The 26,717-nt window shown below is 43.1% G+C and overlaps 2 protein-coding genes across 3 annotated transcripts in view; one reads left to right on the top strand and one right to left on the bottom strand.

The window, feature by feature from the left end:
• The window catches only part of POLR3E (RNA polymerase III subunit E), a 29,603-nt gene extending 15,897 nt beyond the window's left edge, over positions 1-13,706 (top strand). Inside the window, exons 11-22 of one of the 2 annotated variants that reach the window (XM_036741459.1) lie at positions 216-301; positions 645-689; positions 801-892; positions 1,444-1,564; positions 2,056-2,137; positions 3,470-3,529; positions 4,088-4,245; positions 4,849-4,910; positions 5,935-6,455; positions 9,482-9,559; positions 10,974-11,099; positions 11,910-13,706. In XM_036741459.1, coding sequence (XP_036597354.1) covers positions 216-301; positions 645-689; positions 801-892; positions 1,444-1,564; positions 2,056-2,137; positions 3,470-3,529; positions 4,088-4,245; positions 4,849-4,910; positions 5,935-6,455; positions 9,482-9,559; positions 10,974-11,099; positions 11,910-11,966 — 1,488 coding nt within the window. In that variant the 3' untranslated portion in view covers positions 11,967-13,706. The remainder of the gene's footprint in view (positions 1-215; positions 302-644; positions 690-800; positions 893-1,443; positions 1,565-2,055; positions 2,138-3,469; positions 3,530-4,087; positions 4,246-4,848; positions 4,911-5,934; positions 6,456-9,481; positions 9,560-10,973; positions 11,100-11,909) is intronic. The other variant, XM_036741460.1, reaches the window with a different exon arrangement.
• A 1,552-nt stretch (positions 13,707-15,258) lies between these two features.
• CDR2 (cerebellar degeneration related protein 2) overlaps positions 15,259-26,717 on the bottom strand; it is a 33,671-nt gene continuing 22,212 nt past the window's right edge. Inside the window, exons 3-5 of the mRNA XM_036742128.1 lie at positions 23,421-23,569; positions 22,966-23,130; positions 15,259-17,215 (exon numbers count right to left, since the gene is read on the bottom strand). Coding sequence (XP_036598023.1) covers positions 16,354-17,215; positions 22,966-23,130; positions 23,421-23,569 — 1,176 coding nt within the window. The 3' untranslated portion in view covers positions 15,259-16,353. The remainder of the gene's footprint in view (positions 17,216-22,965; positions 23,131-23,420; positions 23,570-26,717) is intronic.

Genomic DNA, 26,717 nt, shown 5'->3' with positions numbered 1-26,717 from the left:
CCTTTCTTCATGTTGTGTATGCCTGGTTGACCTCTAGTGTAGACGGAGGTCTGACAGTTCTTTCATGGTCTCTTAGCATCTCAGGCTCAGACCTCATCCAGTATCCTCATCCCCCACCCCACTTCCTTAAAAAAATAAATTCTGGGCCAGGAAGTCTTAACTTGGATCTTCTCCAGGGGTTTGTTAAGGCTTAGCCTGTCTGTTGTGCTCCCCAGGACAGCCGATCTGAGCATGAGCGCCAGTATCTTCTGTGCCAGGGCCCTGGGATCTCAGAGAACACAGAGCTCATCAAATCTCCAAGGTGAGAATGCCTGCTCTGCAGGTAGTGAGAAAGGCAGTCAGTCAGACTGACATGTGGAAAAAAGTTCCAGCTCTTACCTCCTATGGTGGAATCTCTAGGAGACATATCCTGTGAGGGCAGCTTCTTTCCATACTCTTGCCTCTATGGATTTTTACCAGGCAATGGAATGGGGAAGCTTTGGTGGCTCACAGTTTTGGGTAGTCTGGTTGTTAAATTTTACCTTTGGTCTTGAGCTTGTGCCTTAGATGGCAAACCCTCTTGTGTTTTTATGGTGTGGGAGGGAAGAGAGGAGGGGGAAATCCTTGGAGTTATTTCTCACCTTCTGTGAATTTTCTATTCACAGTGAGTACTTGATGATGTTAATGCCTCCAAACATTGAGGAAGAGAAGTGAGTACCCTGTGCCTGAATTGTGGTTCTGATGCAGCATGACCTGTGATATAATGTCAGGGCACCCATGGCTCAGCATATTTCTGAAAGCTTCTGTTATTTCCCCCTTAGAGAAAAACCTATGGCTCCCAGCAATGTCCTGTCGATGGCCCAGCTGAGGACTCTGCCTTTGGCAGATCAGATTAAGATACTGATGAAGAATGGTTCGTACATTCCCACCACCCTCTTTCTGATCCTTGTTCCCACAGCCTGGGAGGTTATGCCTGTATTTTGTTGTTCTTCCCCACCTTCCTGTTCCTTGCCTACGCTAGTTCCTAATTCTGTTCTTTCCTCACTGGGTCCCTGAGGAGTCATCAAGACAAGTATAGTCTGTCTGATTTTTGGGTCCCTAACACTGGTCTCCATGGGCCCTGAAAACCAAAAGACCTGGAAGAGCCTGAGCTCTCTGGGCTGGGAGGTCAACCTACCTGGCTCAGTGTTGGTGAATGTGGAGCCTGGGGATTGTACAGGAAGCCTTCGAAGGTGCTGGAAACTTTCTGTTCTAAGACCCAGAGAGAGGGAGCCCATAAGACCTGGGTTCAAGTCCCATTCTTGGTGTACTGGCTGGTTCCTTTTTGGCTTGATAAACTTGTGTTGGTCGATCAGGGTCCATAGACATAAAACCTTTCCTTTGGGTTTCCGTTTTGGGGAGCAGTGTGCATGATCCAGGGTTCTTTGCTGGTGCTTTATGGAACCCATTGTCTTCTTGTCTCAGTAAAGGTCATGCCATTTGCCAACCTGATGAGCCTGCTGGGCTTAGGGACGGACTCAACATCTGTTCTGCGCTGCATCCAGCAGGTGGCGATGCTGGTGCAGGGAAACTGGGTTGTGAAGAGGTATGTTTGTTCATGCAAGTATGTATTTGGCTGCAAATATGTTGTGTCCTCTCAGGCCATACGGTGGTATGGTATAGATCCTTTCCACAGCAGGGATCAGAGGAAGAGATGAGAATGAGTATCTAATATTAGGGCCTGCGATGCTGATAATCTGTCCTGTTAGAAAGTAAATCACCCTGAGCTGTTGAGCAAGGTCCAGTGGTCTGCCAAATATCAGGGATTGAGAGTCCCATAGGAAATGAAGCGGGTGGGGGCAAAGAGGATCTCAGTTCTACCTGCTCACCTGTTATATCTTCCATCCCAAGTAAATAGTCTCCAGAGTAGAATGGGGAGCCAGGGGCTGGCCAGAATATGGGGAAGAGGGTATTGTTCTGTCTCAGGTAGGGTGGTCTGGGGCTAGGATGAAGGTGATTGTTTGCCCGTCCTGGTCTCAGGCATTCCCTTGCCTTGGCTTCCTGTGACATCTGTGCTGTTTGGTTTCTCATTGGCAGTGACATCCTGTACCCAAAGGACAGCTCCAGCCCTCACAGTGGGGTACCTGCAGAAGTGCTCTGTAGGGGTCGGGACTTTGTTGTAAGTAACAGAGATTTGCAAAAAGAGAGCTGATGTGGAGCCTCTTTGGGAAGAGTTGGGTTTCTCTTGTTCACTGCCCCTGGGCTAGAGAGGGAGCAAACCTATATTCCAAATGTGCTGCCCTCTGCCTGGATGGTCTTCTGTAATCCTGGAACTTCTTTCACTGGACTTTACTTCACTTGTTCTGGGTCTCATTTTTGTTCTAGAGCAGGAATTCTTAACTTTTTTTTGTGTCAGTGACTCTTTTGGCAGTCTGGCAAAGCCTTGGGTCCCAAAAGAAACCAATCATATTGAAATATAGTTACCAAATTGCTCACCACATTCACGAACCTAAGGTTGAGAATTCTTGCAGTAGCGAATTTCACACTGATGGATAGATCCATATAGTTCTCTCCCATCTCCTCCAGCTCTTGCTATAAAAGTATATTTAGCTTTATGTAGCAGTTCATAGTAGTGCTTCACCTACCTTATCTTGCTTGATTTTCCCTGCAAACCTCTGAGTTGATTACATGGGTATCGATTACCGCATTTTACAGATGTGGGAACTGTGGCTCCAAGAAGTTAAGTTACTGGTCCAAAGTCACAGAGAGAGTAAGTGACAGAGCTGAGCGTTCACCCCAGGTTTCTGCTTCTGTCCCTTGTACTTTTTGCCCCACCATACTATTTGACCCAGGATATAGATTGGTTTAACTCTCAAGCAGGCTGAAGTAGTGCTTTGGATTGGTGGCAAATGAAGGAAGGGTGATGGGCAGGGAGAAAGGAATGTGAGAGTTAAAAGATGGAGCCCTCTCTTCCTATTGCCATTTGTGCCTTTTAAGAATGCTGCTGGCCTTTAAAGTTACCTATCTGTTCAGCTGCTTCTGGAATTCTCATTAAAGAATTCTGGGGGTGGAGTGGGGGGGTAGTTACTGATCTAGGTGCTAGTCCTCTTAGGTGGAGTTTGGGATTGAGGGGAGGGGTGATGGAAGGGGAGATAGAAGAGCTTGTTCCTAGCTTCCCACCCTTATACCCCCAGCCAATGTAAGGACACCTCATGTCAATATTGGTGATATGGGGAGCTTATATAGATCTAAATATATATATATATAGCTTATATAGATCTAAAAGGGGAGCTTTGGTAGTGGGGGATGCTGTAGACTGTGTGTTTACTGTGATTTCTAGACTTTCTGGTATCCATTCTCCAAAGGAGACCAGAAGTTTGCCTCCCTCCTCTCCCCAAGGGCTCTCTGTGCAGCCCTCTGGGTTTTGGAGATGTGTGTTTTTGTCTCTTCTTGGAAGTCATCGAAGAGCTTGCGTAGGACATGTGGAAACCCTTGTCTTTCTTTTCCCCAGATGTGGAAGTTCACACAGAGCCGCTGGGTAGTGAGAAAAGAGGTGGCAACAGTTACAAAAGTAAGTATGTATTTCCTAAGCCCCCCAGATTTGGGCCTGAGTAGCGGGAGAAAGGAAGAAAGGAAGAAGTAGGCTAGGCAGGTAACCAAAGAGGCTGTTCCCTCCCGCTGAGGAGGCAAGTAGAGATGACCTACCTTGGGTCAGCTGCCCACAGAGCTGGTGACAGAATCCCTGATTCCTGTAGACTTTTTATGTGGTTTAAGGTTTGTAAAGCACTTGACATGCATTATTACGTAATCTTCAAAACTAACTGCAGTAATGATTATCCCTAATTTGCAAGTTAGGAAACTGAGCCTCAGGGAACGTACGCACTTGCTCAGGGTCACACAGCTAATGTCTGAGTAGTATTTGGTGGGTCTATCCCAAGTTCATCACTTCATCCCCTTTACCTCATGGGTGCTTTTCATCTCAGCCTATTCTTGAGGCCCTCACTTAAGTCTGTTGGAGCAATTTGGGGAAAGAGAGGGGGAATCGGTATGGTCTTGTCAGGGAAAAGCACCAGAGGCTAAATCTGGTATCCCAGCTTTTCTCCAAATCCATTGTCCCTTTGGGTCCCAGCTCTGTGCAGAGGATGTGAAGGACTTTCTGGAGCACATGGCTGTGGTGAGAATCAACAAAGGCTGGGAGTTCTTGCTCCCTTATGATGAGGACTTCATCAAAAAGCATCCAGACGTCGTCCAGCGGCAGCATATGCTGTGGATGGGCATCCAGGCTAAGTAAGTTACACTTGCTGAGGGTGGTGGCAATGCTGGTGGGGGGGGGGTGGGAAGAATGTGCAGGAGAGGTGCCCGCCTCCCTGGCTCAAGGAAAACGTACTGATCTCTGCTCCTTAGCTTCATGGTCCAAAGCACGATAAGACATTTGTGCACTTGGAACCAAGGTCTGGACCTGATGTTTTCCCATAATGGTGGTGGTTAGAGAAGGTATTGGCTGAGGGGTGGGGGGATAGAGAACTTGAAAGTAAAGGAGCCCTGGATTTTGGAGAAAAAAACTAAAGGGATTGGGAGACCAGGGGCTGGAAGTTGGGGGGAAGATGGGCGGAGAATGGAGAAGGAAGAGGAAGGTGTAGGGCAGAGGACTGTGGGGAGATGGCAAACCTGAGAGGCTGAGATGAGTGGCCCAAGGGATTTAGTGAGAGGTGGTGAAGGTGGTTGGGACACTGTTGTTGGAAGTCAGAGGCTGCTTTTTTCTGGATAACTTGAGAAATTTATTGAGAGTCTGGGGGGCGGTGGAGGGGTTATATAGTAGCTCTGCTTAAGAGTAAGAAAAGCTATGAGCAAAAAAATCTTTTTTAATCTGGTGCTTTTTCCCCATTTCAGGTTAGAAAAAGTCTATAGTCTTCTAAAAGACACTGTGCCAAAGACTGCAGAAGGACAATCAGGTTTGTTTGGAGGAGGTAGAGACAGGGATCTGGGCTGAGACCATGAGGTTGTGGACTGGGTTGGGAGGAGGGGTATGGAAGAGGAAATTCCCAAAGGCCTTTCTTCCTGAGGCTTGATGCTACATGGGCAGTGCTTAGGGAAGGTTTCGACCTGTTACCTTTTCCCCTGCTTTTTTTCCTTGTCCCTTCTGCCTCCTCTGGGAGGGGATCTGAATCTCCTGGTTGCTAACCTAGGCTCAACATGAAAATTGAGTTGAGAGTTTGGCCAAAAGCCAGGGCCCAGATCCCAGCACACAAAGAGGGCTTGGTATGTGAATAGTGAGAGAGATCAGTGCCTTCTCTCCTGCCTGCCTTTAGAGGGATTGGCTAGGATGGTGTGGGCAGGTTGTCCTGTAGATACAATACAATACAACACAACACAACACAAAACAACACAAGTGCCATTCAGGATCATGAATGTAGAGCTGGAAGGGGCTTCAGACACCATCTAGTCCATTACAGATGAGGGAACTGAGTCCTAGGGAGGTCAAGTGACTTGCCCCAGGGTCACACAAGTAGAAATTTGAATCCAGGTCCTCCCACTCCAGAATCAATTCTCTTTGTCCTCTCTCCTTCCCCACAACTTGAGAACTGTGATTTTTTTTTTTCCCTCTGTCACTGCTACTGGCAGCAGCACTGGCTTAAGTGGCAGAGGCCCTTCTAGCTGTGGAGGCCAAGAAGGGCTGGACACACCTGACCTCCAGCCCTGGCTCTCTCACCAAGTATTTCTTAGGAGGTTGTAGAATTCCATTGAGTCTCAGTTTTTTCCTGTTTGGGAAGTGATGAGAAATGACCCTTCCTTTGTACCACCCTCTGGCTACCTATCCCCTTAGCCTTCTCCCTTGCAGCCAACTCTCTGAGATTGTTTTTTTTCCGAATGAATGTGTAATTGAGACTGAAGGGCTCAGCTTTTGGGTCTTGGAGTGTCTCATCTCCAGAAATGTGGGATTCCTCATTCTGAGCAGCACTCTGTCTGTCCTTGTAGTGCCTGTTATGCTGGTCTCTGGGGATCAGCGAGTCCAAGCAGCCAAGGCCAAGGCCCAACAGAACCACCTGCTGCTGGAACGAGAATTGCAGTGGAAGAAGGAGCAGCTACAGGCAATGCAGGCTTCCTCCAGCTTGCGGATCAAGGAGGAGCCAGTGAGTGAAGAGGAGGAAGAGGAAGAGCAAGGTGACAAGGAGGAGGAACCCATGGACACCTCGACCTGTGGCAGCCTCAGAAACAAGTTGGCCAACGGGCTCCCTCCTGGGCGAGCCACAGGAAGTGACACCCTCAATGGGCACCCCCCAACAGGCTGTGGGGAAGCACCCATGGCTCGAGAACTGAGGGCTTTTGTGGAGGCCACCTTTCAGAGGCAATTTGTGCTCACTCTAAGTGAACTGAAGCGCCTCTTCAACATGCACTTGGCCAGCCTGCCCCCCGGGCACACACTGTTCAGTGGCATTTCAGACAGGATGCTTCAGGACACAGTGCTGGCCGCTGGCTGCAAACAGATTTTGGTGCCTGTAAGTAACACTCCACGGTGTCGAGCAAGGGACAGTGGGTGTTACTGTTTAGGAGGGAGCCTTTGTTTAGGCATGTATCTTGAGGAGAAGCAGCTGTGGCCTGGAGCCCTAGAGCTTCTCCAAGTGGTGTGCTGGTAGTTTCTGACCCTATTTCTGCTGGCCCCTTATTTGCGAGTGGCCTGAAACACAGACTCTATTGGGCAGAAGGGGAGATGTTGGAGGAGTTGGTGTGGAGAGCCTGTCACCTGGATATGAAGAGTGGCAATTCCAGTTGGTGCTGTGAATGATGGGGGACTCTTAGGTCTATACTGAACCACCCCACACGGGCCCTGAAGTAGCCCCAAGCATCCCATTGTTCCACTAGAAGTCTCATGGGGGTCTGCCCTGGCAGGCTAAAGCCAGCGCCTTACCAGCCCACACTTTCCAAGATGCCGTAGGAGGCTGTGGTTGCTTCTGATGGGCTAAGCTAACCAACACAAACCCATTTGTGTTTTCATGATTGGCTAAGTTTGGGGTATTTGAATTTGGGGGAATTAACCATGGCTCTCACATTTCAACAGCAGTTTCTTCAGATAATTCTGTGACATTGGTGTATTACAGATGTAGAAACCCGAGGGGATCATCCAGCTGTGAAGGGTCAGGGAGGGCAGCTGCAGTCTCCGTGACTGCAGCAGCGGCTCTGTCATCCTACCAGGGCTTCAATCTGATTGGCTGGCTACGGCCTCCACATTGATTGGAAAATAGGAATAACTACCTATTTTTGGATTATCCTGTTTTTAGATGTTCATCCACCAAAACAATGATAATAATATATCCACAGGTGAAAGATGAGGCTGCGAAACTTTTTTATCCCCTGAATTTTTATAAGGCAACTGGGCAGTAGTGGATATGGCACTTCTGCTACTCCTGTGTCCCCATCCCACTGGTATAGGTGGAGGTAGGGCTGGAGATGCTGGTGCCAAGGTTAGGCATATCCCAAGTGTTAAGCAGTGCTGTGTACGAGGGCTGAAAACTGGGACAGTAGTCTCCAGTTGTTTGTCTCTGCCAACTGCAGAGGCCTGGCTTTCACTGGGCAGTCACGAAAGGACTGTGTCAGCTCCTTCAGCCGTTCTCTGGGCTCCCTGGCAGAGACCCAGGGCTGGGTGCCCCTTAGGTGAGGCACAGGGGAAGCCTCATGTCTGGGGGATGGATATTGGGGCTCAAGAGAGATATCTACACTTTTTTTATATTTAATTTATTTAATATATTTAGTTTTCAGCATTGATTTTCACAAGAGTTTGAATTACAAATTTTCTCCCCATTTCTACCCTCCCACCCACTCCAAGATGGTGTATATTCTGGTTGCCCTGTAACCCAGTCAGCCCTCCCATCTGTCACCCCACTCCCCTCCCATCCCCCTTTCCCTTCTTTTCTTGTAGAGCAAGATAAATTTCTGTGCCCCATTGCCTGTGTATCTTATTTCCTAGTTGCATGCAAAAACTTTTTTTTTTGTTGTTTTTGAACGTCTGTTTTTAAAACTTTGAGTTCCAAATTCTCTCCCCTCTTCCCTCCCCATCCACCCTCCCTAAGAAGGCAAGCAATTAAACATAGCCCATATGTATATCATTATGCAAAACCCTTCCACAGTACTCATGTTGTGAAAGATTAACTATGTTTTGCTCCTTCCTAACCTATCCCCCTTTATTGAATTTTCTCCCTTGACCCTGTCCCTTTTTGAAAGTATTTGTTTTAGATTGCCTCCTCCCCCCCATCTGCCCTCCCTTCTATCATCCCCCCTTTTTTATCTTCTTCCTCCTCCTTTCCTGTGGGGTAAGATACCCAATTGAGTGTGTGTGGTATTCCCTCCTCAGGTCAAATCCGATGAGAGCAAGAGTCACTCATTCCCCCTCACCTGCCCCCTCTTCCCTTCCTACAGAACTGCTTTTTCTTGCCACTTTTATGTGAGATAATTTACCCCATTCTATCTCTCCCTTTCTCCCTCTCTCAGTATATTCCTCTCTCCTCCCTTAATTTGATTTTATTTTTTTAGATATCATCCCTTCACATTCACTCACCCTGTGCCTTCTGTGTGTGTGTGTGTGTGTGTGTGTGTGTGTACACACACACACACATATACATGACAGGGCCATTCTCTCTCTCGCTTTCTCCCTCTCTCAATATATTCCTCTCTCATCCCTTAATTTGATATTTTTTTAGATATCATCCCTTCATATTCAACTCACCCTGTGCCCTGTGTGTGTGTGTGTGTGTGTGTATGCATACACACACCTACATATATACATACATAGACACACACATGTATATATATATATGCATACACATATATATATGCATATTCCTTTCAGCTACTGTGATACTGAGGTCTCATGAATCATACACATATGATTCATATCTACACTTTTTACCTGTTTCTAAGAGAGCACTTCAGGTTGCTTGTGGGCCCTTCTTCCCCTTGCCAGCTGGATTGGGGGCAGGGACATTCTTTTGTTCCCTTCTTTTCTTTCTCTTTAGGAATTGGATCTGCAGAGAATGAATGAATGGCTGTGTCAGGGAAGTAGGGCTTGCTGTCAAGGAAGAGACAACATATAGTTATGCGCAAACAAGAAGACAGAGACAGTAAATGGGAGATAATCAATGTGGGGAAGGGCCTAGGGAAATGGGGGAAGGCTTCTTGCAGAAGGCTGAGAATCTCTTTAGTTGAGACTCCAATTAAGTCCCAGCAAGAGATGGAGATGAGGAAGAAGACCCATGCAGGCCTCGGGCAAGGCTGGTGAAAATGAATGGCCTTGTCACTTGTAATGTCCCATTCCAGAAACAGCAAGGAGGCCAATGAGGTGTGAGAAGATTGGAAAGGTAGGCAGGGGCCAGGTTGTGAAGAACTTTAAAAGCCAGACAAGATTTCATATTTGATTCTGGAGGTTATAGGGAGCCACTGGAGTTTATTTAATAGAGGGGTGAATGGTCAGACCTATGCTCAGGAAAATCAAATCCAGGTCAAGCCCAGCTCATATGTGTGCCATGATTAGTTTCCCCCACAGACTGCTGCTTCTCCTGATGAGCAGAAGGTGTTTGCACTCTGGGAGTCTGGAGACATGAGCGATCAGGTAAAGGACCTCTCAGGCCCTTTCTGCTATTGCTGGCCTATCACGCTAGTGGCTGGGGGAAGGAGGGTTTCTTTTTGGCCAGATTCTTGAGTGGGGTGGAGGTGGGAGGGAGGGGCAGGGGAGGGTGTCTGCTCTTTAGCCACAGTTGGCCCCAGCAGGTGGAGGGAAAGGTGAAGGGCTGAACGTACCCAGGCTTGTCCAGATGTACTTCACTTTAAGAAAATACAGACGTTAAAAAAACATTACTGGGCATGCATGGTGACTGTTTGCATTACAAAGGAGTTATTTGATTTAGAAAAGGATTCACCACGGTTTTTGAGTTTTGAACAGTTGGCATTTTCATAACCATGAAGGCCATGAGTTTGCCTGTAAGTCATAAGTTTATCTCAGTGCTTTGAAAATAGTCTCAGACAGAACTGCTCTTTGGTGAAGTGAGGCACACCTGCTCTGACCATCGAAGGAGCCCTACTGAAGTTTGTGGCCACATTTCCCCAATGTGTTTTCTTCCACATCCCACTTTTAGGAGGGGGGGATTTAGAAGAATACTTCGGCCTCTTTTCTGTTTGCGTCGTTGGTGGAGGCAGCGTGATAAAATGGACAGAGTGCTGGCCTTGGAATCAGGGAGAACTGATTCAAATCGTACCTCTGACCTTAATATGTATGACTCTGGGCAGGTCATTTAACTTCTCTGTATTTCAGCCAACTCTTTAGGACTTACCAAGTCATAGATCAGTTGTGATCTGTGTAGAGTATTGCTTTTACTGTATGGTGAATTCCTGATGTACCCTCCTTCCTCTTCCCCATTGAACCCACCCTTGTAACAAAAACAGGAAAGCCAGCCAGCACAGCTACTGATAGGCAGTGTATGCAACATTTAGGATCTGTAGCCCCCATTTCACTACCTAAGAAGAGTGACCTCTTTTTAAAAAAAATTATTAATTTATTTTTTGTTTTCGACATAAGATTTTGACTTCTAAATTTTTCCCCCTCCTCCCGTCCCCAAGACAGCACATATTCTGATCTAGGTTTTACATGTACAATCATATTAAATATATTTCCATGTTAGAAGAGTGACCTCTTTTTAAGAGAGCAGACCCAAGTGACTTGGGCTAGAAATGGCATTGATAGAAAATAGTTTGGCTATCTCCCCGACCTAAAGTGGAGCTGAAGGCCAAGTGCAGGTCTCCCAGAGAGGTCAGGTGGGTCTCAGGACGGAGAGAGCTTAACTGTATTGCCCATCCCCCTTCAGAAGGAGGGCAGGAAGGACAACTTCCTGTGGAAGTGGTACATCATCATCTTCTGAACTCTTAGCTCATCCTGTCTTGTGTCATGTCTGTGAATTTCTTGTTTGGAAATTATTTTCCTTTCTCTGGAGTGAGCATTACAAATGATTGTGTTTTTGCTGCTATTTAAGCATCGACAGGTTTTACTTGAAATATTTTCCAAAAATTACCGGGTGCGTCGGAATCTGATTCAGACTCGACTAAATCAAGAATGTGGAGAAGACCTCAGCAAACAGGAGGTGGATAAAGTGTTAAAGGTAATAGCCCACTTGGGGTGCATCAGATAAAAAGGCCCTTCCTTCATGGCAGGGGCATATAAATTACAAAACAGACTGTTTTGAAAGAGCTCTAGTTGTGGAACTGGAGAATCTGACTTCGATTTCCAGCAATGCTGTTTACTGTCTGTATGACCACAGTCAAGGGAAGTGAATTCAGGGCACTCAAGGTCATACAGCTGCATTGGGAACCTTATTAGGCTCAAAGACTTAGAGGCAAACTTGTTTAACACCTTCATCTGATAGATGGGAACAGTGAAGCTGAAAGGGTTGCCCAAAGTTATGCAGGTAGTCTTAAGTTAACAGAGCTGGAATTTAAACCCAGGTCCTCTGAAAACTGCCATCTCTTAGCAGACAGAGCTGGTGTTAGAATGTAGTTCTCCTGACTCCTAGTCCAAGGTTCTATCGTATCAGTTAACCCTTTTGAGGAAAATATTGCTTTCCCTAGTAATTTTTTACTTAGATTTTTAGCATTCCTAAGAGGCATTGAAGTGCAAAAAAACCAAAGTGTCCTTTTCACATAGTCTTTTCCCCCCACAATTTCCCTATGTAGTTGGAATAGTCATTTTGCTTTTTCCATTTCATAAATGAAGAAACTTTAGGCTGGCCTGGTAAAGAAATATGTCAGCATGTCCATGTTCAGACTAGAACCCAGGTCTCCTGACTCCTAGCTGTTCAGTAACCTCTGTTGTTTAGATATTTATTGGTGGCATCATTCAGGACATCATGAATGTGACTGAATTTCATTGTAATAATTTCTCACATCTGATTTTTCCCCTCCCCTATCCCCAGGACTGCTGTGTAAGCTATGGAGGCATGTGGTACCTTAAGGGAACAGTACAGTCCTGACAGTCATAGTAAACTGCTTAACCCCACAAATGTAGGCCAGAGGATGGATACCACAGTGAGCAGAGATGGAAGTAACACCTTGACTTGCTTCAGGGAACATGGGGCAGGATCTGATCTTCACGTGGCCACGGGGCATTGCACAAGCCAGTTACAGAGGTCGTCACATTCAGTTTGCATGGCCAGCTGGAGGCAGGAGTGCCCCCAGGAGAGATCAGCCAGGATCCTCTTCCAGTATCATTTGGAATTTCTAATGTATTTTGCTTCTCATTTGGTTCCATTCTAATAATAAAAAGAGTATATACTGATATAGGCGAGATGGAAAAAAAAAATCATGGTTTAATATTTTATTTTGTAATTCAATGCCAACCAAGTTAAAAGTTCTGTTTACAAAATGAGAAAAGCTTGAGGTTTTTAATATTTAAAATGCCTAGAAGCTGATGCGCAGTCTTAGATTTTCTGTCTATAAAAGCATCTGCCAGTTCCATTAAACAAGCCAAATTGCAGTATAATACTGTTGGGTTTTTATAGCTATTTAAAAATTTTAAACAATGTTACTACCTTATGTAGCAACTTTCTCTTAATTGTTTACATGAAACAGCAAATAGAACAGACTTATGAATTAAATTTATATATTCTTTTGACCTGTTTGCATATCTATGCAAATAAAGGTAAGTCCTGGACAATATGTAAGTGTAGTTATCACAGTTTGTGATGTACAAATCTCTATTTTGTGTATTTTAAAAATAAATGCTAACACAAACTCTTGGCATCATTTTGGTGCCCCATCTTTTTATGACAAAAGAAAAGCAATGTAACCAGCTCTTAAAGCAGTTGCACAAAAAGTGGAGGAAGACCCTTAAATAGAAGGGAAAATGAGATTTTTTATTGTAATGTCAAAACTAGAGGTATCCAAGCTCTGATGAACAGGTTCTTTGCAAAGGCATTACTACCAGTTCATCATAGCCAGTAGTTAGACCGTGTGAGATCCTGGGAAACTGACTTTTTTGCCTGCATATAGGAAATTACTCAATTGCCAATCTGCCTTGTATGAAATCTGAGGATATTCCTTGTTCACCCTCTTGATGCCAACTACATAGGCTGGAAAGCTTTGGGGAGCTCTGTAGAAATTCATTAGTTTTCATTAAAGGATCATAACTCCCTTCAGTGGGTGAACATCACTGCCAATTGAGTTAGTTATGCGACAATCAGAATCTTAGAATCTCAAACTCAGTCTTGGGTACAGACTCTGGAGATTATTTTAGTCAGCCTCTTTCTGAACAGGTGTCCTTTTCACAGCATCTCCGACAGTCTTCTGCCTGAAGACTTCTGGTAGTGGGAACCTGAGCTTCCCTTCTCCTTTTAGTCAGTTCTTTTTCTAGAGGTAAAGTGTTTTTTAGTTTGTAAAAATATAGGTAATCATATTTTGTTAACAGACCAAGATGAGAGATGGAGTTATAAGACTTTTAAAATAGCATTAACTTGTTTAAACTACAACTAATAATAAAGTCCTTTAAAGACAACCTCTGAAAAGAATACCCTGACTTTTCCATGAATAAACTTGTAGGTGAGAAACTTAAGCCGTCATTGGATGTAACTGGATCTAAATATGAAAGTATCTCTGGCTTCTAAAAAATGCATATTCGAATGCAACGGATGATAGTAGATGACTTGGGAAGATGGAGAAGAGAATGATAGTGGGTGACAAAAGGCCAGTGATGATAAAAATAAAACATTTGAATTAAAGAAATGTAAGTCTTAAAAATATCTTATTTTTTTTCACTTTAGAGCTTATCTTTCTTTTAAAGCGATCGTATTTTAGGTGGGTAATCTATATTTGGGCAAATACATGAAAGATGCAATGTTTAGCTTGATTTGTCTCCTAAAAAAGTAACCTAATGGATTATGTATTGGTCAACAAGGCAAAGTATCTCTTCTTGGTTTAGACAGGTATCTAGCTATGTAGCTTAGCAGACGGTAGTAAGCACCAGGTTATTGGTTCCAGTTTTTTTAATAACCCATGGAAGATCATGAGAACAGATCTATAGAAATTCAAGTGTAGTTAGAATCTAAGTCCATAGCTTTTTTGCTCTTAAGTAGTTTCTTTTTGAAAGTTTCTCTGTCATGACATCTCAGGAGGAAGGGCATACCTTTTAAAGTTTATTAGGTATCTAATACACTAGTCATATATATCTATCCCCTTTCCCGTTAGGAGTCAGTGAAAGGCATGTACCTCAGATTTTGTCTCGTCAACCTTTTACACAATATACGTGATCCTGAAAATGTTCCATCCATATAAATATATAGATAGATATTTGAATTATTCAACTTGCATACCAAGGGAGTTCTTATGTCCTGATTTCTTGATTGTAGATCTAAGTTTTATTTTGTTTTTCTGAAAGTGAGAGCACATGATTACTCGATTTTGGGTTCCTCTGGTGCTATTTTTAAGTTTGGGACTGAAGAGAGTCTGTGACTGAAGGTGGTTCTGTTTGTCTAAAAAAGTTCCGTTTTCTCTACCTTTTGAGCAGCAACGTGGCATGGGGCGGGGGAAAGGGCAAACACTCATTGGTTGATAGTTAAATCAGTAAGCACTTATTAAACACCTATGTGCCAAATACTGTTTGGGGTGCTAAGGATGTAATTATCAAGTGAGATCCTTGGCCTCTGGGAGCTTGGCTTGCTATTGGGCTTGCCAGTAGGCCTAAAGTATCCATTTCCTTATATTTCCTTATCTGTCGCTCTCTCGTGCTGTGTGTGTGTGTGTGTGTGTGTGGTGGTAGTGGGATTGAACTTGACTTCCAAGATCCTGTCCAACTCTATCTGATGATCTTCCATACTTTCTACTTGTATACTAGTGGGATTTTAGTATGAACAAAGGGAAATGATAGTGTACCTTACGTTAAGTATAAGCAACCTACAGAGACAACTTGAACTTCAAGGGAATTTTAAGTATTTTCATTTTCAGGCTATTTTAAGAAATGGAATAAAAAATGCAGTGAAAACAGTAGCAGGGATGGGGGTTCTTCCATGTGTGCTAGATGGAGTGGTAAGTAGTGATGCTACTTGTATCTGCATACTACATCTTGCACCTCAGCAATGCAGAGTGCCAAATAATGGAGCATTTGTCTCTACTAAATAAATGGTGTTTTAAACTTTGTTCCAAAGCAGCCATACAGTTCTTAATTCCTTATGAATTCTTTGTAAACATTTGCCACTTATTAAAGGGGGAAGAATACATTTGGCCAGTGGAGTATCTTGAAGTTTGGTTGAGTGACAGACTTGTGTGTTTATTTCCATAGATAGCTTTATTTTTAGAAAAATATTTACAGTATAGAACTCCAGTTCTCCATTTCTTTTAAATAGTCTTAATTGATAACAACATATATAGGTGATGTGTAGGTAACAAATACTGTTTAATAAGGAAATAGACAGGAAATAAGTTTTTACAACTTCTACAATTAGTGAGAAACACTGACAAAAATTCTAGGAACTAAGGAAGAGCTTATTTGGCCAGCTAGCCAACAAACCTTCACCTATTAAGACAGAATATACATAATACAAAAAAAACCTTGGTCCTAACTCAAGCCTTAAGAACAATCCCCATGCTCCTCCTCCCCTTCCTCCCGTTTTTTCCTTTCCAAATGAGTTCCAAAAAATCTGCTCTTGAAAATGGGTAGGTTACAAGAACAAGTGTGAGGATAATTATTTCTCCACATTCATAGCATACAAAGTGTGCTTTGTGAATAACTTGCCCTCCTTTGGTTCTTTTTGAGTGGTGATGAGTAACTTGGCGTAAACGTTTAAAGTCAACTCTTAAGTAATACCAGGTGCAATCAAATTAGAAAATATAGTCTGCCCTATTACAAATTACATTACCAAATGGTCTATTCTCTGGTACGTTTTCCATAACTAATTCATGGTATTTTAAAATCATGTATGTGCCCTACACAAAACAGGATAGCTGCCTCAAACATTGACTTTTACCTGGTTTTAAATGATCCCACTAAGCTACCTTGACCATGTGGGTAGAGTGACTTGCCCACTTTGAGTACCAGTGTTTTCAGACCCCACCCTCCCACTACAAGTACACATAACCCTTCTACAAACACCCTGTTCAGCTTTTTGGGGAAATAAATTCCATGAAAGTCCATGCACCAGCCCCTGTTCTGCAGAGAGCAGGCTGGTTTTGTCATAGCTACTGACCCTAATGGCTACTCTTGCTTCCTCTCCTTGCTCCATGCATTTGGTCAGCAAAGAAGGAGACTTCATTTGCAAACATTTACAGTGATCGCTGGATAACCTGGACCAACTTACAAACCCTGGCTTGAAGTGGAGAGATGAGAGAAAAGGTCTAACAGCAAGAGCTAGAGTACTACAAAGAGGTTAGCTAAGAATGCGGTGAGCGAGACTGATACTTTATTCTTTGTTCATCTATCTCTTGCTTAGTTTTCTTGATGCAACTAAAGATCTCCTTGAAGAGAGCTTTGTATTCTGGAGGAGGGGTAGTGGTAGAACTAGTTGAGTCTGGAATGATGCTGGCCAGCTCCTGGCTGCTGGGGACCGGCTCAGCTTCTACGTTCCTCACATTCAGCGCTGGGGTGGGGCCCCTACAAGTCTGCACAGCCTTATGTTTCAGGGAGTCCTCCTCCTGCTGGCACTTCTTGAGCAGCTCTTCATATTTAACCTTCAGAGCTCTGTATTGGGTGTCTACTTCATGTAACAGGGAAATACCTCTCTGCTTCATGGCCTCGGTTTTCCTGATGCAAGTCTCTTCATGGCCCTTAACGATGTCACTCCCAGCCAGACTACTCAGGACAATGTCACTGCTGCTGCGTTTGAGAGGCTTTTTGCTCAGCTCTGGCCCAGCCAGGAATATTTCCTCAAGCAGGGTCTGGCTGGGTTCTTTGACAGAAAGGAACAATGAATCTGGCACCAGCTTTTCAACGCCATTCACAAAGGGATGTTCTGTCTGTAGCATCTGCCGCATTTCTGCCACCTCTGCCTCTAGCTCCAGGGCTCGAGCTCGGTAGGCATCTGAGGCTCCCAGCTGCTGTTCCAGGTCACAGTTCTCCTTCAGGACCATCCCATACTCCTCCTCCATAGTCATTCTCTTCTTCCGCTCCAGGCTCAGCTGGGCCTGTAACATGGTGACCGTCTTTTTCAAGTTCTCATTTTCTTCTTCGTCAGGAGTTTGTTGGTTATGCATAGAGGTTATCTTCTCAGCAAATATGTGATCATACACAAAGTGCCTTGGGGGAGGGGAAAACAACACACAGAAATTATTAGGATTTTGTCTTCAAAACCATCATTGGCTACAATGAAGCTGCATAAGACTAGTGAGCAAATTCTTACTCAGGTCTTTTAATCATAATCTAAAAGTAATCGCTTAATATTTAAATTTAAATTATCTCCAAGAAGTTCGATTCCCAGAGGAATCTATTACTAGGTGGAGAGTAGTATGTTAACTTACTGGGGAATTAAGTCTCAAATATTCCCCACTGTCACCTTCCTCTGCTAAGGGACAAGGCTGTTTATTAACAGGCAGCTAGGTGGCACAGGGGTTGGATGCTGGGCTTGAAGTCAGAAAGACCTAAGTTGAAATCCAGCCTCAAACTTCCTAGCTGTGTGACCCTGGGTAAGTCATTTAATCTCTGCCTGCCTCAGTTTCCTTAACTATAAAACAGGGAAAATAACAGCATCTTCCACAGTTGTCAGGTTCAAATGAGATACTTGTAAAGAACAGGGCCGGGCATGTAGTAGATAATGAATAAATGCTTGGGTGACATTTCTTGTCTCACTTAAGTTAAAAATCTTTTTTTTTGTCATATTTTTTTAAATTTAATATATTTAGTTTTCAGCATTGATTTTCACAAGAGTTTGAATTACAAATTTTCTCCCCATTTCTAACCTCCCCCCCACTCCAAGATGGCGTATATTCTGGTTGCCCCGTAACCCAGTCAGCCCTCACTTCTGTCACCCCACTCCCCTCCCATCCCCCTTTCCCTTCCTTTCTTGTAGGGCAAGATAAATTTCTATGCCCCACTGCCTGTGTATCTTATTTTCTAGTTGCATGCAAAAACCTTTTTTTTTTGTTTTTGAACATCTGTTTTTAAAACTTTGAGTTCCAAATTCTCTCCCCTCTTCTCTTCCCACCCACCCTCCCTAAGAAATCAAGCAATTCGACATAGGCCACATGCGTATCATTATGTATAACCCTTCCACAATACTCATGTTGTGAAAGACTGACTATATTTTGCTCCTTCCTAACCTATCCCCCTTTATTGAATTTTCTCCCTTGACCCTGTCCCCTTTCCAAAGTGTTTGTTTTTGATTACCTCCACCCCCATCTCCCCTCTCTTCTATCATTCCACCCCTTTTTTTTATCTTCTTCCTCCTTTTTTCCTGGAGGGTAAGATACCCAATTGAATATATATGGTATACTCCCTCCTCAGGTCAAATCTGATGAGAGCAAGATTCACTCATTTCCCCCTCACCTGCCTTCTCTTCCTACAGAACTGCTTTTTCTTGCCACTTTTATGTGAGATAATTTACCCATTCTATCTCTCCCTATCTCCCTCTCTCAATATATTCCTCTCTCATCCCTTATTTTATTTCTTTTAGATATCTTCCCTTCAACTCACCCTGTGCCTGCTCTCTCTCTCTATACACATACATATATACATACATATACATAAACATACATATATATGCATTTTCCCTTTAGCTACCCTAATACTGAGGTCTCATGAATCATACACATCATCTTTCCATGTAGGAATGTAAACAAAACAGTTCAACTTTAGTAAGTCCCTTGCAATTTCTTTTTCTTGTTCTTTTTCTTGATCACTTTTTCATGCTTCTCTTGATTCTTGTGTTTGAAAGTCAAATTTTCTATTCAGCTGTGGTCTTTTCACTAAGAAAGCTTGAAAGTCCTCTGTTTTATTGAAAGTCCATATTTCGCCTTGGAGCATGATACTCAGTTTTGCTGGGTAGGTGATTCTTGGTTTTAATCCTAGCTCCATTGACCTCCAGAATATCATATTCCAAGCCCTTTGATCTCTTAATGTAGAAGCTGCTAGATCTTGTATTATTCTGATTGTGTTTCCACAATATTCAAATTGTTTCTTTCTGGCTGCTTGCAGTATTTTCTCCTTGATCTGGGAGCTCTGGAATTTGGCGACAATATTCATAGGAGATTTCTTTTTGGGATCTATTTGAGGAGGCGATCGGTAGATTCTTTCAATTTCTATTTTGCCCTGTGGCTCTAGAATATCAGGGCAGTTCTCCTTGATAATTTCTTGAAAGATGATATCTGGGCTCTTTTTTTGATCATGTCTTTCAGGTAGTCCAATAATTTTTAAATTATCTCTCCTGGATCTATTTTCCAGGTCAGTGGTTTTTCCAATGAGATATTTGACATTGTCTTCCATTTTTTCATTCTTTTGGTTCTGTTTTATAATATCTTGATTTCTCAGTCACTAACTTCCACTTGCTCCAATCTAATTTTTAAGGTAGTATTTTCTTCAGTGGTCTTTTGGACCTCCTTTTCCATTTGACTAATTCTGCCTTTCAAGGCCTTCTTCTCCTCATTGGCTTTTTGGAGCTCTTTTGCCATTTGAGTTAGTCTATTTTTTAAGGTGTTGTTTTCTTAAGTGTATTTTTCAGTATTTTTTTGGGTCTCCTTTGGCAAGTCACTGACTTGTTTTTCATGGTTTTCTCGCATCCTTCTCATTTCTCTTCCCAATTTTTCCTCTACTTCTCTAACTTGCTTTTCCAAATCCTTTTTGAGCTCTTCCATGGCCTGAGACCAGTTCATGTTTTTCTTGGAGGCTTTTGTTGTAGGCTCTTTGACTTTGTTGACTTCTTCTGGCTGTATGTTTTGGTCTTCTCTGTCACCAAAGAAAGATTCCAAAGTCTGAGACTGAATCTGGGTGCGTTTTCGCTGCCTGGCCATGTTCCCAGCCAACTAACCTGACCCTTGAGTTTTTCAGCGGGGTATGACTGCTTGTAGAGTTAAGAGAACTATGTTCCAAGCTTGGGGGGATGCACCAGCTCTGCCACACCAGCACTCCTTCACCCAGAACCCCCAACCCAGACTGGACTTAAATCTTCACCAGGCTCCACTCCTGCTCTGATCTGCCACTTAATTCCTCCCCCCAGGTGGTCCTGGGGCTGGAAGCAACTGCAGCTGTGCTTCTGTAGCTGCCCCCCGGGCAGTAGCCAAACTGGGAACTCCTTCCACTCCAGCAGCTTTTCCCACTAACCTTCTCTGTTGTCTTTGTGTTTGTGGGTTGAGAAGTCTGGGAACTGCTGCAGCTCACTGATTCAGGGCGCTAGGGCACGCTCCGCCCAGCTCCTGGTCTGGTTGGTCCGCGCCGCTCACGCTGGGCTCTGCTCCCAGCTCTGCGCGGGATAGACCTCACCTGGAGACCATCCAGGCTGTCCTGGGCTGGAGCCCTGCTTCCCTCTGCTATTTTGTGGGTTCTGCAGTTCTAGAATTGGTTCAGAGCCATTTCTTATAGGTTTTTGGAGGGACGTAGTGGGGAGCTCACGCAAGTCCCTGCTTTCCAGCCACCATCTTGGCTCTGAAGTTAAAAATCTACTTAACTGTAGACATAGGGCTGGTGGTATAAGACTACAAGAGGGGTCTGAAAAAAGTGCTTCAATGATGGGTAAGATCCCTCTTATGAAAGAGGTAACCTAAGACCAACAGGGAGAGCACCAAGGGCTGAGAGAACAGACCTGGCAGCCTTCATGGTTCTTGGGCAACAACAAAGAAGGCTCAGATAGGACAGGCTTTAAAAATTGTCCTACATTGCCAGCGACTGATAAGGATTGAAAAAAGCTGTGGACAGCCTTAGACAAGACTCCTCATAGCTGGAATATGGCTACTTGGAGAACCCAGATAACCAAAACCCTCACCCCCGAAGAACCCTGGAAGAAGGTAACATCTCTCAGAGAATTAAAGTACTGGCACTTCCATAATGGTTCAGTCTCACAAAGGTCACCAGAGTGCTTCACTAATCACATCTGCCAAATCTTTCTGTATGCTGGGGTACATAGTTCATGTGAAAGGGTGGCAGTTTGCCAGTTTTATACCCCTTTCCAGTATAAAAGTAATTTTCCCTGGCAGAAAAAAGCAAAGTAAGAGTTGGCCAGTTGAACTTTTCCCCATTTTTCCATGATTGTCCCATCCACCCATACACAGCAGCCCTATTCTGGAGAAGATGTGCCAAGAACAGGTTCCTCACCTCTACGCCAAGACATCAGATGTCAGCTATTGGCTATCAGACCCTTATGACAGGCAATCTTCTCCATATGCCTCAAAAGACTTCATTCTTTTAAGATACCACCATCACAGCAGTTAACCTAGGTTCACAACTCTGGAGTCATCTTTGATGCTTTCCTTCCACTTGCCTTCCAACCCACCCATGCACTTGCCAAGTCTTGTCAATTCTACCTCTCTTGCATCTTTCCCTTCATTCCTACAACACCTACCCTTGCTCAGACTCTCAACCTGGATTATCACAACAGCTTTCTACTTGGGCTCCCTGCTTCCAGTTTCTGTTCTCCAATCTATCCTCCACAACATGCATGCTTGGTGCTCCTAAAATGCAGTTCTGATTACATCACTTACTCTTCCGTGGGCTGGCATTTAAAGCCTTCTACAGTCTGGCCCTTACCTAGCTTTCCAATCTTAGTTACTATTATTCACCTTCACCCACTCCCTTCTGGTTAAACTGGCCTGCTCATTACTTCTCATACTCATAATCTTCTATCTCTGCTGATGAACAAGTGGTTGCCTCATGTATGAAATACCCTCCCCCCTTATTAGAACCACTAAGCTTCCTTTAAATGGCAGCTCAAGGCCTCCCATGTCCTGATTCCCTCAGGTGTCAGTGCACTTGAAATTATATTGTATACTCTTTAGATTTCACTGATCTGCATATCTTGAGGGCAGGGTCTCTTGTTTTTGTCGTATCTCCAGCACCAAATACAGTGCCTTGCACACAGTAGGTGCTTAATGTTTGTTGAACTGATGCTATAAGACAATCTACTTTCAATGTGATCTGGCTTGGTCACACTCAAATACAGCTGTGATAAAGTTATAAGCCAACATTACTTGTGTCTACTTTCTCAAGAATATACACTCAAATTTGGACTTGGAGGTAAATGTGACACCAGTTCCTATGGGATAACTTAGATACCAGGGCTAGGCCTTCCTGAGGCCATAAATTACTTTATTCCCTTGGAAGAGTTAGCACAGAGAGACTCCTGTCATTAACAATGTTTCCTGAGGGAACTCTAGGCCATCATGAATACTTACATTGCTGAGTTCATAAATTGGTACTTGAACTACTATTACTCCCCTGTTAGGTACTCTGGATCCCAGGTCAAAAGAAGTTTAGTATTTCTACTCCTCCTTGGGGTTTGGGAATACTTCCATCAATATGGATGGATGCTTAAGCTGGTTCCTACAGGCTCATATTTTACTAATTAGTATCAACCATTTATACAACCTCATCAGCCAGAATTTTATATAGCCAGTAGCATTTTTCATTAAAAAGTACCTGTTTTCCATGTTGCTAATCAGGAAACATTCTGGCTACTAAAGTATCCATTTAATTAATCTATGCCTAATGTGAAAACTCAAAATCTTTCTTAGAATATCTTCAGATAAAAGAAGAATGTGTGTCTGAACTGAAATGAATGAAACAGCGTTCATGAAGTAATTATAAAGCCAGATCTATCTTCGTCAAATTTCTAGATCCAGGTGATGAGGGTTTATACTTAATTGCCATTAATGAAAAAACCCACCACTCATAACTCAAAGCTATAGCCTTGCTTCAGACCACTTGTGATTTAAAAACCAACTTTTTCAAGAAAGGTACATTTTGAAAAGTATATGCTTTCTGCTCAACTGAAACCCTGAATTCACCAAGCACTAAAAAATGTTTTTGCTTGTAAAAACAAATGGAAGAGACAGGTAGCAACTTACTTGCGTAGGTCATAAAGTTCCTTCAGACATGAGAAGCTGTGCACTGACTTCCGCTGCTCACATCTCTCCTGGCTCCCCCTCCGGCCACTAGAGGTCTTCAACTCCTCCATCTGGTTCTGGAGGTGGTCAACATGGCTCTGTAGGCATTCGATTGTTTCGGTCAGACTAGAAGGAGAGAACATAGACCAATTAACAGCTTGTCACATTCAATCAAGGGCACAAGCTGTGAAGAGAGATTAGTTACACTGAAAGCAGGATTTCTTAATTGGAAATGACTTCTGTTTAACCTACTCTCCTTTATCCAGGGCAAAAAAAAAAACAAGCCAGAACTTTACCATGTTATCACTTTAATGGATCACCCTTCACTCGAATCCTGTCCCAAGTCTACAGAATAGGTCAAGTAGCTCCTTGAGGTTTTCCTCAACTTCCATGACAAGAAACCATAGGAACCTTACCTTACAATCTTTTGCTGGGATGCCTTGCTGTCTGAAACTAGCTTCTGATTCGTCTCTTCTAGTTCCCGTGCAGTGACATCCAGCTGTTCGTAAACCTTTGCATGTTGTTCATTCATCTGTCGTAGAAGCTCCACTTGTTTGGTCAGGTACTACAAGGAAAGAATGAAGAGGCTCTCTTACAAGCTTAACTAAGGAAGATACTAGTAGCTTATTTATTGAAAAAGTGACTTTAAATCTGAATGGAATAACTGTAAAAGAGCACAGGACATCCTCGGGGCACCAAACTTTCCTGTTACTACATGTCTCTGAGAAATTTTAATGTGCACTATAGCCATTCAAAATGAATGTTCAGAAGGACTCGACAACCACAAAATCTACATGTAGAACAAGATAATCCCATGGGAAAGTATGTTTCCGAGGATATAATTTCAATTTAACTTAGTTTGCTATGAAAGCATGAGAAAAAATTGCTTTCAAAGAGCAGTACAACAAAAGCTCAACTGGAAGATTCTAATTAAAATCGAAAAACAATGCTTAATCAGGGGAATTAATTATTTTTGGCAGAAAGTAATAAAAAACACATTGCCTTAACTACAAGGAGATATTTCAGCTTAACACCAATCAACCTCTCCTCCTCCTTATTTTTAATTCTGTGTGAAATGTTCTCTCTGTAATCCTCTTTATGCGAGAAACTTGCCACGTTATTTATTTTTGTAGGTCTAAGACTGCTTTCAGAAAGGGCTAAGGATAAAGGAAAGGGAAAAGACACCTTATAGACTTAGCATTTAAAGTCACCTTGGGCTACACTGTCCACCCAGACCAGCATGTAGACATTACAGCATAGATTAAAATACTTTTCATTTTATATGCATGTTTATTTGGGGACCTGAAGCAGGAGAAGACATTTTTAAGGTGAATTTAAAAATTACTACTATACGTACATAATATACGAAGGTCACAACAAGACAGATAGGTTTTCTGAGATTACATAATACTCAGAAATGATATTAAGAGACTTAGGCAGCATGGTGTCATTGAAACAACACTAGATAAAGACATACGAAGACCTCAGGTTGAGTTCTGGTTCTACAATTTATTTGCTATGTGGTAATCTCAGACAAGTTACTCAATCTTTCATCTGTAAAACGGAGATAGTTATTCCTACCGTACCAACCAGACCAGGGCAGTTTGGATCAAATGAGATCGTGTATGTGAAAGAACCTTGTAGAATGTAATATACTCCATGAGTGCATTATAAAAAGCAACCTGTCTGAGGCAGATTATCTGATGTTAAAGGTCATTCATGAGATTACAACACAAATTTCGTAACTTTAAGATTCTGTAAAACCCATTTTTACTTGGCTGCCTTATACCAGTCACACCAGCTGATTGTGTTTACTTTATTTCAGACACTGAAGCTTCACATAACTAGATTTTCCTAGTTAAAATTTACCTCAAAGATATTTTTTCTCTTTTTTTTTGAGGGGGGAAGGCAGGGCAATTGGGGTTAAGTGACTTGCCCAAGGTCACACTGCTAGCAAGTGTGTCAAGTGTCTGAGGTCAAATTTGAACTCAGGTCCTCTGACTCTAGGGCCGGTACCCTACTCACGGTGCCACCTAGCTGGCCCGTTCAAAGATATTTTTTAATGTATCCTATATACAAATCAAGAAAAGAGATTAAATTTTAAATCAAGAACCTTAGCAGCAGATCCAGTAGCTATATATGCACATTCTCAGGAAGTGTTTTTTGGGAAAAGCCATAAGCTAGTCTTAGCTCCCCAGACAGGATGGTACCTTCTTTGTACCAGAGTAACTGCCTGGCAAGTGACACCCTTTTCAAGTTCATTTTCTTTTATCTACTTGAAAGGTGGCTAGGTTGTACAATGGGGATAGACTCCTGGCCTGTGAGTCAAGAAGACTTGAGTGCCGATCCTATCTGAGACACAAGCTGTGTGACCCTGGGCAAGTCACTTAGCCTATTTGCTTCAGTTTGCTAATCTGTAAAATGGGGATAATAACAGCACCCACCTCATGGGGTTGTTGTGAAGAATAAATGAGGTGACGTGTAAAACTAGTGAGCCACTGCTGAGGCATCAGAGTGCTCTGCATGGCAGCTTTAGTGCAGTCTAAAACATTACGAGTATTATAACCAATGATAAAAAATTGGACTATTCCAAATGAGATATCTGAAAACCTTAAAGTAGGGTACTATGTTATTCTTTAGACAGGCAACACACACAGACCAGGCCATTAAAAACAAATGGAGTAGCAAACATCCACAGAGCACGTGCCATGCAAAAGTGACATGTAAAGGACTAGCACCTGCGATAGATAAGCACATTTAACAAAAGCAATGAAACCAATTAGAAAGCACTGGTGAGGCACAGCATTTGAACAACGTGGCTTTGAGAAATTAGGTGGAGACATGTAACTAGTGCTCACTTACATAAGTTTGTTTAACCTCTTATCTGAAGTCAGAGCTAACAAGTTTTGAATGGAACCTAACCTAAAATTTTCTCCACGAATTTGCCATGAGCAAGCAAAAGTTGGGAATGGTAACAAATAAATGTAATTAAGACAGGGCAGAACATTCTAGAATAGCACCCTATATCTCAACATCATCTTGATTTGTATTCGATATCTAGGCAAATAATTATTTGGCATGAGGACTGAATACCAGTAAGACCAAAAAATGCCATAACATTGAGGTACTGGTTAAAGCATTTGGTTGTCTGGAATGAGGCCAATTACTCCAATGAATAGAGAACATGCCTTTGATCTATGAATTATCTTAGAAAAGAATCTGAAATCAGAAGTACTGATCAGACCCAGACATGCAACATCCCTCCCACGTCAAGAAGGGGAGGTATGACAATGTTTCATCCCTCTTTACATAGCCAGGAGACCAGGCATGATGGAGAAATTTGAGACTTCATTTTTTATCTCACTCAACACTACTATGCACAGAGGGAGGACCTCCCCCTCTCCCTTTGCTGACCACAGCAAAGAAACCCTTAAAACAAAAGACTAGTCAGAGAGGTCACTTCCTTGAATGACTAGACCAACAAGTCTTCAAAAAAATGACATTAAATACCAGAGCTAAGGGATAGGCAGTCTGAAACAAACAGTGGGAAAAGCAGAGGTAACAGCATAATTAGAAAGTTTGGCCTTCCCTTCAGCACTGGCGAAAAGGTCAACGTACAGGTGATAACGTGCAAGCTTAAGTTCAAGCTCTTTAATCTCAGAAAGTGGGCCGACGGCTGCTACACCTCAGCTAAGAATGCAAGGTTCAGGCAG

Source organism: Trichosurus vulpecula, chromosome 1 (genome assembly GCF_011100635.1).
Source record: "Trichosurus vulpecula isolate mTriVul1 chromosome 1, mTriVul1.pri, whole genome shotgun sequence".
In the NCBI taxonomy this organism is placed as follows: Eukaryota; Metazoa; Chordata; class Mammalia; order Diprotodontia; family Phalangeridae; genus Trichosurus; species Trichosurus vulpecula.
This window is presented reverse-complemented; position numbering and strand designations above follow the sequence as displayed.